We start from the raw sequence: 12,123 nt of genomic DNA on the forward strand, positions 1-12,123 counted from the left end.
TTTCCCAATGTTTCTCGAACAATTGTTCATGAAATTGTTAAACACCATCTGCATTATGCAAAAATTTGTGCAAGATGGGTCCCTCGCGTATCTCAATGAGCTGGCAGCGAAGGACTATGCAGCAGGAATACAGAAACTTGTCACACGTTATGACAAATGCCTTAATTTGCTTGGAGATTATGTTGAGAAGTAGTTTAAAGTATCCTCTTTCAAATAAAATTTTTTATGTTTGTTAATATTTACTTTTGTGTCTTTATTTCACGAACGGGTACTACTTTCCGGATGACCCTCGTGTGTGTGTGTGTGTGTATATATACATATATATGTATTATATATATATGTATTATATATATATATGTATTATATATATATATATGTATTATATATATATATGTATTATATATATATATATATATATATATATATATATATATATATATATATATATATATATATATATATATATATATATATATATATATATATATATATATATATATATATATATATATATATATATATATATATGTATATATATATATATATGTATTATATATATATATATATGTATTATATATATATATATATATGTATTATATATATATACATTCAAACACGAAATCCCGCCAAACGGCGAATAAATACTCATATATACAGAAACATATATAAGGAAAAGGGATAGGAACACGTATAAAGGACGAACACAATAGAGGTGGGGAAGGCGGAATCGAACGGATCACAAGAGTAAAAATATTTCCTCAACCGGGACTCGAACACCGGATCTTTCCACTTGCCGGGCGGATGCTCTTAACCACTTGAGCTATCGAGGATATGTAATTTACCCTGAGATCCGTGGGTCTTATATGTCGCCAAGCGCCCCGATTCTTTAGGCAAGAGATGGCGTCAGGGGGCTGTTTCACCCACCAAAGGAGAAATAGACAATACACAAGAGGAAAGGCCAGAGGTTAGAATTCATACAACATCATACAGGAAAAGAACAGTGCGTTTCGTGGCACGCATAGCCAGAAGAAAGAGATGAGCCACATTGGCCAAATACACATTCAAACACGAAATCCCGCCAACTATTTTTACTCTTGTGATCCGTTCGATTCCGCCTTCCCCACCTCTATTGTGTTCGTCCTTTATACGTGTTCCTATCCCTTTTCCTTATATATGTTTCTGTATATATGAGTATTTATTCGCCGTTTGGCGGGATTTCGTGTTTGAATGTGTATTTGGCCAAGGTGGCTCATCTCTTTCTTCTGGCTATGCGTGCCACGAAACGCACTGTTCTTTTACTGTATGATGTTGTATGAATTCTAACCTCTGGCCTTTCCTCTTGTGTATTGTCTATTTCTCCTTTGGTGGGTGAAACAGCCCCCTGACGCCATCTCTTGCCTAAAGAATCGGGGCGCTTGGCGACATATAAGACCCACGGATCTCAGGGTAAATTACATATCCTCGATAGCTCAAGTGGTTAAGAGCATCCGCCCGGCAAGTGGAAAGATCCGGTGTTCGAGTCCCGGTTGAGGAAATATTTTTACTCTTGTGATCCGTTCGATTCCGCCTTCCCCACCTCTATTGTGTTCGTCCTTTATACGTGTTCCTATCCCTTTTCCTTATATATGTTTCTGTATATATGAGTATATATATATATATATATATATATATATATATATATATATATATATATATATATATATATATATATATATATATATATATATCTCTGTATATATATATCATGTTTTTATGCATGACAATAAGTAAACCTATTTTCTTCGGCTATTACTTTACTGGAAATTTATTTATTTTAATTTTGCATTAGTCCAAAAATAGCACTTAGAACTTTACATTGGACTTTGAACATTGATATACATTTTGACAATTACGTACCCCCATGCCCTAGGTGGAGGAAAAACCACCTAGGCGGGAATCAAACCCATGACCTCTGGGTTTGCAAATGAGGACGTTACCCTACCGTCACCTGGGCTGGCAAGATGATATATCTACATTTTCATTTTGTCTTTCAAAATTCAATGCTGAGTGCAACAACTTTGCAGATCACAACGGAAACTAAATTCTACGACTAGCTGAATATCATCAATCCCACATTGGAAAAATACACTCTTAGAACCCCGAGTTAGTAATCCAGCCAGATTTTTAAGATATGTCCATCATTTAATTTTGGCAATCTTCAGTATAGAAGAGTAAGAATTTTACCACATAGCAATAAAAAATTCTTCACAAATAATTTCAATTGAAATATGAATTTAGACTTTGTGTACCATTTATATTTTACCAATCATAGATTCAATAGACAATTTTAGAGCTCCCAAAATAAAATTAAAGGGAACATTCCTGACCTGCGCCACAGAGCGCTGATTCTGTTGGAGTTGAACTTGAGAATGCAGCAGAGCAGAGTGTGATTCGGAAACTGTTGGCCCACTTGCCGCACTGGTGCTTCCGAGCAGAGGATTGACATTAAGACGGTGAGGCTGCAGAAGGGGTCGAGGAAAAGTCTGAACTAAGCCTCCCCCACCAATGACACTGCCCTGATGGTCCTTTGGTGCAAACACCAGGGGTGTGGAGGCACCATCATAGGGGCTTCCTGCCTTTCTCTTCTTCCTCTTGGAGGTTGTTGACACACCACCGGTGTCTAAAATAAAAAAAACATAGAAATTCACATTTTTAGTTGTCTACAATGATATCTGTAAAATAATGGTCCCGCCAAAGATTGAAAATTGGAACGAAAAGTCATGTCAATTGTAATATACCCCTCAATATTAAAAATCAACATTTCAAACAATACCTAGAATTCAATTTTTATTTTTATTGCAAAATAAAATCAGCCCAAAATAACCGAGAAGCAAAATAGAGGGTGGATACATTCATGATACAATATGATACATTTATCAAAGTTCACCTGTATTAAGCAATTAAGTTCACATCAATATGAGAGTTGAACAGCATGAAAATACATGTTTATATCAAGTTAAAATGAATTAGAAAAATATTTTTTATACCATGTAGCTGCATCACAACAGATGCAATCAACACAAATTTTATGATACAATAAGGTGAGTTTCTCATTTGTGTTCATTTACCATGAGATAAGGGCTATTACACATCTGAAAATATAGAGGACTCTTAAGACTATAATCTAAGGACATTCAGTAGCCCTTACCTGATTTTTCTGGTTAATAACTGTAAATACATTTATATACGTTAAATTAAAGCAGCAATGAAACAAAAAACATTTTTCTCTTCCCTATGTTTTTGAACAATGAAACAACTAATCAAAATTGCTTTTTAAGTAGCTGGAAATACATCACAAAGCTTCTTGAAAAATAGGAGAATCTATTAAATAAAATGAGAAATAAAGACATGCATACACATATATACAAATATCATTATACACAAACACAACCACATATATAAATATATATGTAAAAAAAATATATGTATATAAATATTTTATACATGTGGGTCGCGGAAGTACAGGAGATAGAGTATTGGACTACTGACCAGAGGGTCCCGGGATCAATTTCTAGCAGCACTCTGGGCACCTGCAGCTCAACACAAGCTATGTTATTTTTTGGGTACCAGATCTTCCTGGGACACCATAATCGGAACAGGGAAAGGAACTGGCACCCCTACCCTGTTGTGTGAATTTCACATGCCGTTGTGCTTAGTACCGGGTGAACTCTACTATCACCTACCAAACCGACCTTTGAGTCCATTACTGTGTTTATGGTTTTATATATGTACATGTATGTATACATATACATTATATATATATATATATATATATATATATATGTATGTATGTATGTATGTATGTATGTATGTATGTATATATATACACACACACACACACACACATATATATATATCCCTCCCCAGACTATAACCTTGACGTGGTCGAAGGGCTTGTGCATTCCGATGACCCCTAGCTGTGCTGGCGGGAGTAATAATAATTGCTCCTGGTAGGGTCACCCATGCCAGAGATAGGTCGAAGTTCAGGAGGCAGATGAAAGGTAGTCAACACAGCGTCTGTTCCTCAGTGAGGCAGCTGCAATGGCGTCTGACCCAGTGGAGAAGCAATTAAGTGATGGTGTCATGTTAAAAACGCTATTGAGGAAGGCAACGGGAAACCACCTCAATTATCATTCCCAAAATTTCAATGATGGACAATACAGAGATTTTGAGTCCTGGCAACTACGGGGCTCAGCCCGCTCAGGCCGTGTGTCGTGCCCGGCAGCGGGGGAGGCAAAGCATCCGCGGTTGTCATCCCACAAAACCCTTGCAAGGGAATACCAACAGCAGCAGGACAAAAGACGCAGGAGAAAAAGAACAAATTAGTTAGAATAGGAACGTGGAATGTTAGGACAATGATCAGGACAGGGAAATTGGAGGATAATAAGCGAGAGATGGAAAGGGGAAATATAGATATTTTAGCTCTATTCAAGGTGAGATGGAAGGATATCGGGGATTACTGGAATGACATTATAGAATAATACACAGCGGCGGGGATGAGAGCCAACAAGGAGTTGCCATAGCATTAAATGAAGAGGTAGGAAGAAGCATAGTCAACATAGAGCAGATGACGGGTAGATGATTACTAGTAGAGATAAAAGCAGAACCGACGAACTTGGTTATTATTCAGGTATATGTACCACCACCACCGAGCAACCATAATGAATAAGAGGTCGATAGGATATACGATCAGTTAGAGGACATAATCGCGTGTGTTCCCGCAGGGAAACATTTGATAGTGCTGGGGGATTGGAATGCGATGGTAGGCAAAGGAAGAGATGGTGATGAGATGGGGGACTACGGTTTAGGAACGAGGCATGACTGCGGGGAGAAAGCAGTTGAGTTCTGTAGGAGACAGGGATTAGTCATCACCAACCCTTGGTTTAGACACCACAAAAGACGCAGGTATTCATGGAAAATGCCATGTGACTCAGAAAGGTATCAGCTAGATTATATTCTGGTTAGACACAGGTTTAGGAACAGTGTGATAAATTCGCACAGCTTCCCGGGAGCGGATGCAGACTCTGACCACAATTTAGTTGTTATGAAATGTAGCGTCCGTTTCAAAAAGATAAGGCAGGGGCGGCAGTTTAGAAAATGGAATGTAGAAGCATTAAATGGTTTGAAAAGGAAGGAATACAAACAGGCGGTAGAGGAAATCATGGAGGATGGTAAAGAGCTAAGTACTATGGTAGAAAAATGGGAAAGTATTAAGAAAGGGAGATCTAAAGCCGCAAAAGACAGTATTGGAACCGTTCACACTAAAAGGACTAAGAAACCATGGATGACAAATGAGATGATTACACAGATGGATGAGCAGAGAAAATGGAAGAATGTAAATACAGAATTAGGCAAAATGAAGTACAAAGAATTGAACAATAAATTCAGGCGGGCAACAAATAAAGCAAAAGAACCATCGTGGAAGTCGCAGTGCGAAGATATGGAAAGTCTGCAGAGGAGGGTGAAATTGGTGTATTGTATAGCAAAGTTAAATCTTTATCGGGAAGTAAGAAAGGGAGATCTATGATAACAGTTAGATATAAGGCGGGTAAGATAATAGTTGGCACAGGAAAGATCCAAGAGAGATGGAAGGAGTGTATAGAAGAACTGTATGGTAAAGAACTTCGACCAACAAAGTTAGATATTGAAAAGGAATATGACGTACAGGAAGATAGCTTAGGTCCAGGCATACTCGACGATAAGATTGGAAAGGAATTAAGGGAGATGAAACATAATAAGGCCGTGGGGGTGGATAACATTACCACGGAACTACTGAAATGTTTAGAAAAATGTGGGAGGAAGAGACTATATTGGCTGATTCGTACTATCTATGAGGAAGGAATCTGGCCGGAAGACTTAGTGAGATCAGTTTTAGTTCCTATTCCGAAAAAGCTAAAGGCTACATCATGTGAGGACTACAGGACAATAAGTTTGACATCTCACGCAGCTTAAGTTGTTCTCAGGATCATAAACAAAAGGATAGAGAGTAGGGCAAATGATTACTCAGGGGATGATCAGTTTGGGTTTAGGAAGGGGAGAGGTACGCGTGATGTCATTGCAGTAATGAGATTATTAATCGATAGGAATATAGAACACAACCAGGAGGTATTTGCCTGTTTCGTAGATTTGGAAAAGCATTTGATAGAGTGAATTGGGAAAAACTAATGAGTATATTGCAGAAAATAGGAATAGATTGGAGGGACAGGAGGCTAATCCGCAACCTGTACATATCTCAGACCGCTCAGGTGCGGGTGGGGAACGGGGAGTCCGGTTGGGCAGTGTTAGGAAGAGGTGTAAGGCAGGGTTGCCCATTATCACCGTTGCTGTTCAACCTGTATGCAGAGGAAATGATCAAAGAGGCATGGAAAAAACTGGAGGTAGGAATGAAAGTGGGAGGGGAAATCGTAAAATCAGTTAGGTTTGCTGATGACCAAGCTTCAGTTTGTCAGTCAGCCAAGGGCCTGCAAGCATTGCTGAGTGAATTAGAAATTCAGTGCGACAGGTATGGGATGAGAACCAATATTAATAAAACAAAGGTTATGTGATTTTCTTAAACTAAAAAGGCTAAGCTAAACATTAAAATAGGAGGGCAAAACGAGAGCAGGTAGACCAGTTTATGTATATTGGTAGTGTTTTGGACCAACACGGTCAAAGTAGTAAGGACGTAAGGAGAAGAATTGCAGTAGGCAAAGAGGCTTTCAGAAGGAGGAGGGAGTTGATGACAGGGACGTTGAGTAAGGATATTAAGAAAAGACTCGTAAAAAATTTGATATAGAGCATAGCTATGTACGGTGCAGAAACATGGTCATGGAAGCAGGAGGATAGACGTATATTGGAGGCTTTTGAAATGTGGGCGTGGAGAAGAATGGAGAAGGTAAAATGGAGAAAGAAGAAAACAAATGAGGAAGTACTTGGTATGGAGGGCGAAGAGAGGGGTTTGTTGGGAGAAATCTTATGGAGGCAGGAATAGTGGATGAAGGGGGTATTGACCGGCAGTGGGATGTTGAAGACTGTGAAAGAGGAAAGGGAAGGAACAGGATAGGGATGTTGGACGGGATGAAGGGAGGAGGAAGGTACTCGGAGATGAAGAGGGACCTGATGTAGAGTAGGATGTTGTGTTTTGTTAGGAGTCACAAAATATTTATTTAGGAGCTGCGTCCATCCAGAAACCTACCTTAACCAGTAGATTACCTAATAATAATAATAATAATATATATATATATATATATATATATATATATATGTATATATATATAAATATATATATATATGTATATAAATATATATGTATATATGTATATATATATATATATATATATATATATATATATATATATATATATATATATATATATATATATATATATATATATATATATATATATATATATATGTATATAAATATATATGTATATATGTATATAAATATATATATATATATATATATACACACACACACATTCAAACACGAAATCCCGCCAAACGGCGAATAAATACTCATATATACAGAAACAGATATAAGGAAAAGGGATAGGAACACATATAAAGGACGAACACAATAAAGGTGGGGAAGGCGGAATCGAACGGATCACAAGAGTAAAAATATTTCCTTGACCGGGACTCGAACCTCGGATCTTTCCACTTGCCGGGCGGATGCTCTTAACCACTTGAGCTATCGAGGAAACGTAATTTACCCTGAGATCCGTGGGTCTAATATGTCGCCAGCATTTTATGGCATTAAGGTCATCTGATAAAGCTGCAATGTCGTAAGGATCATGGATATCACAGTAAACCACTGCATCGTCGGCAAATAAATGCATCTTGCTAGTGACTACTGAGTCAATGTCGTAAATGTTAAGTAGGAATAAAAGAGGTCCGATGACATTTCCCAGGGGAACACGTGAATTAACTTCTACTGTATTTGAGCAAACTACATTATCGTTATTGGTTGTATCATTACCCAACCATTCAAAATATCTTTAATCCAATCCTGGATATTTTTGTCTATGTCATATGCTTCTAGCTTTGCGAGTAGTTTACTATGAGGTAATTTGTCAATGGCTTTCTTAAAATCTAGACAAATCTTGTCCAGTGGAACTATGCTCTCTCCGGAAGTAAGTATATCATGAACAAAAAGCGCAAGTTGTCCCGGAGGATCTACCAGTTCGGATGATCTTTTTAAAATGTCAATTTTTCAATGAATGATATGGGATCAGAATAACATTGTCTGATCGCAGTAGGGGTGATATTCGGTTCCAAATTAGTTTGCTGTGTATTCACACCCAGCCACATACCCTTGGGCTGGCTTGCAGGGTACTTAACTAACTATTTGTGTGATTGTATGAGCTTCTTAGCCTACTGGAAAAAAATCCCCATTGCAGTATTTCCAATGGATCCTGAATAAATGAGAAGGAATGAAAAAAGGTTTATCTTATACTCCCTATAATTTAGGTAAATTTAAAATGACTATCCTAACAAAAACCATGTACACTAAATATCATCCAATTCAATGTGCTAAGAGCATGAATATAACATAAAACAGTGATCTCACTTTAATGAGCGATTTAGGAAGAAGCAAGTTTCCTAATTTTTTCCAAAAGCGTGTCGTGAAGGTAGCCTATGACACACGCACCGTAGACATATATTTTCTCTACCTAGGAGTTGCAAACGAAATTATATCAAAGTATAGCAAGTCAAAGAGTCCCCGGCACACTTTCCGATGACTTAGCAAGAACTTGCTACTTCGAATTTTTGTTCGCGTTACGGAATATTAACTACGCAGACTTTTCACTCTCCAAACATTTCATACTACTACGGCAAAATGTATTTTTGAAAGTGATCTCGAGTTAGGCGGAGAATGGCGTCACCAAGTCGCGCATTCGCTCGATCGACTGAAAGCCTATCGGAGACACGGCGTCGCCTAGCAGTAGACCCAAATGTAGTGACGTCACATCTAAGCGCTCGGGCCTTGAGAATCTTGGCGGCCGTGGCCCAGGTGGAGCGTCGAAATCACGGGGGGAGGGGGGAGAGCATATCGCTGCCCCCCCACCCACAACCGAACGCCGGGAGGAGGGGAGAGTCGCCCCCCTCCTCCCATCTCCTCATCCGAGGGGTTTGATGACCCGCCGAATTCTTCCCCTCGGGGCCGGTCGTTCAACCTGCCCCATCGCCCAAACGGGATAAGGGGGGGTCACGCCCCCTTCTCCAATCCACTCGCAGATCCCACCTCCCCACCGGGAGAGGGCATCGCCAAATGTACACACCGGGGATCGTCGCGATGGCGTTGGTCACAGCGGTACGCCGCTTCACCTCCCTAGGAAAAAGTCGACGCGTGGTTACATGTTACAACATCTAAATAAACTTGCGGTGAAAAATTGCGAATCATAGCTGAAAAAAGTACCCATATTTTGAATACTTACGTTATAATTGATACAGCTAATTATAATTAAATTTCGGAACAATAGTCACTCACGGAGCGAGGGTTATACCACACATTAAATCTCTTGAATGAATTGGAAGGATGTCGCCTTAGCGATTAATTTGAACATGCATTATTAGCCCCACCGTGCTCCGATAGGAAAGATCAACGATGCAGTGGTTTACAGGGACAAGTGATCAAATCTAATTAGCAAGAGTCACAACGCCGGTGTAACATTTGGCCATCAGAATTGAACTTAAAAAAGTGCGTAGTCATGAATTTTTGTCAAAGACAAATTCTCACCCAAACGCCTACTGCATTGGGAACACCGAAACACAAAGAGTACACTCGATTAAATACCTAGGCGTTACCCTCACTCACTATCTCTCCTGGGTGAAACACATACGGGGAATAAGCGGACAAGCTAACAAAAATTAGGATTTAATAGAAGAATGCTGGGTAAATGTAATGAAAGGGTTAAAGAGAAATGTTATCTGTTGTTAGTTAGGCCTTATTTAGAACAGTACATCGCATCCTCACACGAAGTTAGATTGATTGCTGAATTGGATCGCGTGCAGCGTAGAGGAGCTAGATTTGTAAAATGTTGATATGATAAACTTAGGAGCGTATCCAAAATATTGGAGGAGCTAGGCTAAGAATCACTCACGGAGCAAAGGTTAAATTACTGATTAAATATCTTGAAAAAATTGGAATAGGCGTCTCTTTAGCAGTGATGCTAAAAATGTATTATTCCCTCCATCGTGCTACGTTAGGAGAGATCATGTCAATAAAATTAGATAGATTAAGTGTAGAAAAGATAGATTTAAGATATCATTATTTCCCATGAACAATTAGGGATCAGAATAACATTATCCGACCGCCGTAGGGTCATAATCGGGTCAAAATTAGTCTGCTGTACATTCACCCCCTGCCACACAACCTAGCAGTGGCTTACAGGATACCATAAAATAAATAATAATACATAAATACCAAGAAATCATAAGGAGGAAGAAGTCGATAGGATATACGATCAGTTAGAGGACATAATCACATGTGCTTCTGCAGAGAAACATTTTATAGAGATGAGGGATAGGAATGCGACAGTAGGCGAAGCAAGAGATGGTGATGAGGTGGGGGACTATGGTTTAGGTACGAGGAATGACCGCAGGGAGATAGCAATTGAATTCTGAAATAGACAGTGGTTAATCATCACCAACGCTTGGTTTAGGCACCACAAAATGCGTGGGTAAACGTACATGGAAAATGCCAGGTGACTCAGAAAAGTATCAGCTCGATTATATTAAGGTTAGACACAGGTTTAGGACCAGTGTGATCAATTCGCACAGCTTCCCGGGAGCGGATGCAGACTCTGACCACAATTTGGTTGTCATGAAGTGTAGCGTCGTTTCAAAAAGATAATAAGGCTGGGGCGGCGGGTTAGAAAATGGAATGTAGAAGGATTAAATGAATTGACAAGGAAGGAGTATAAGCAGGCTGTAGAGGAAATCATGGATGAAGGTAAAGAACTGAGTACTATCGAAGAAAAATGGGAATGTATCATGAAAGGGATATGGAAAGTCCAAATAGAAACTATAGGAACCGTTAATGGGAAAAGGACAAGGAAACCATGAATCATGGATGAGAGGATTAGAAAGATAGATGAAAGAAGAAAATGGAAGAATGTAAACACAGAGCTGGGCAGAATGAAGTACAAATAGTTAGTTAATAAATTGAGACGGGCAAAAAATAAAGCAAACGAAGCATGGCGCAAGACGCAGTGCGATGGGAAGTTAGCAGAAGATGGGTGAAATTGGTGCGCTATACAGCGAAGTAAAATTAGTATCCGGAAGTACGAAGGGAAGATCTGTGCTAACAATTGGAGATAAGTCGGGTAAGGTAACAGTTGAAACAGAAAAGATTCAAGAGAGATGGAAGGAATATTTAGAAGAACTACATATAGTATATGGTAAAGAACTTTGGCCAGCAAGGTTAGACATGGAAAGAGAACATGGCGTAGAGAAAGATAACTTAGGTCCGGCCATACTCGACAATGAGATAGAAAGGGTATTAAGGGAGATGAAACCAAATAAGGTCTTGGGGGGTAGACAACATTCCTGTGGAACTACTAAAAGGTTTAAGAAAATGTGGGAGGAAGACTATATGGACATCATGAAGTTTTCTCGGGTCTTCCACCGGGTCAGGGGTTCCATATTGGCCGACGTTTCGATGCCCGACTCGTGCATCGTCCTCAGGGTAGACGATTTCCACTCTGTATTTGGTCGTCTTATAAGTATACACTTGCGCTCTCGGGTCAGGTGTCTAGTGATTGGTCCGAAGAGGAGCAGCCTCCTGATTGGTCGCCGGGCCGTTGTGGTCTGTTCCTTCCTTTTCTTACCACCATTAGCAGGGGTTTCCATGCATTGCCGAGGGAATAGCCGGAATCCCTGTTGAAATTACGTCCTGCCATTCTAATTTCAATTGATTCTTTCATTGTTCAGTCCCAGTAACCACAGGCGCGGACAAGTAACTTCGTCCCATAAATCGAATGGCACGAGCCAATCGATATGTTTAGGTCCTCAGCAAGTTCTCTAACGGTGATTCGACGATTGGCCGATACTATTTCCTTCACTTCATCAATGTTTTCGTCTGTTGTTGACGTACTCGGG

At 39.4% G+C, this 12,123-nt stretch overlaps 1 protein-coding gene across 2 annotated transcripts in view; it reads right to left on the bottom strand.

Annotated features, from left to right (window-relative positions):
• Window positions 1–12,123, bottom strand: part of LOC139688654 (mucin-4-like) — a 188,716-nt gene that overhangs the window by 37,459 nt on the left and 139,134 nt on the right. For both annotated transcript variants that reach the window (XR_011700775.1, XM_071586220.1), the window contains exon 5: window positions 2,367–2,659. Coding sequence is in view for 1 of the 2 variants with exons in the window: in XM_071586220.1 (XP_071442321.1) it covers window positions 2,367–2,659 (293 nt within the window). In the remaining variant the exon portion in view is untranslated. The remainder of the gene's footprint in view (window positions 1–2,366; window positions 2,660–12,123) is intronic.

Source organism: Hetaerina americana, unplaced genomic scaffold (genome assembly GCF_022747635.1).
Source record: "Hetaerina americana unplaced genomic scaffold, ioHetAmer1.1.p SCAF_21, whole genome shotgun sequence".
NCBI lineage: Eukaryota > Metazoa > Arthropoda > Insecta > Odonata > Calopterygidae > Hetaerina > Hetaerina americana.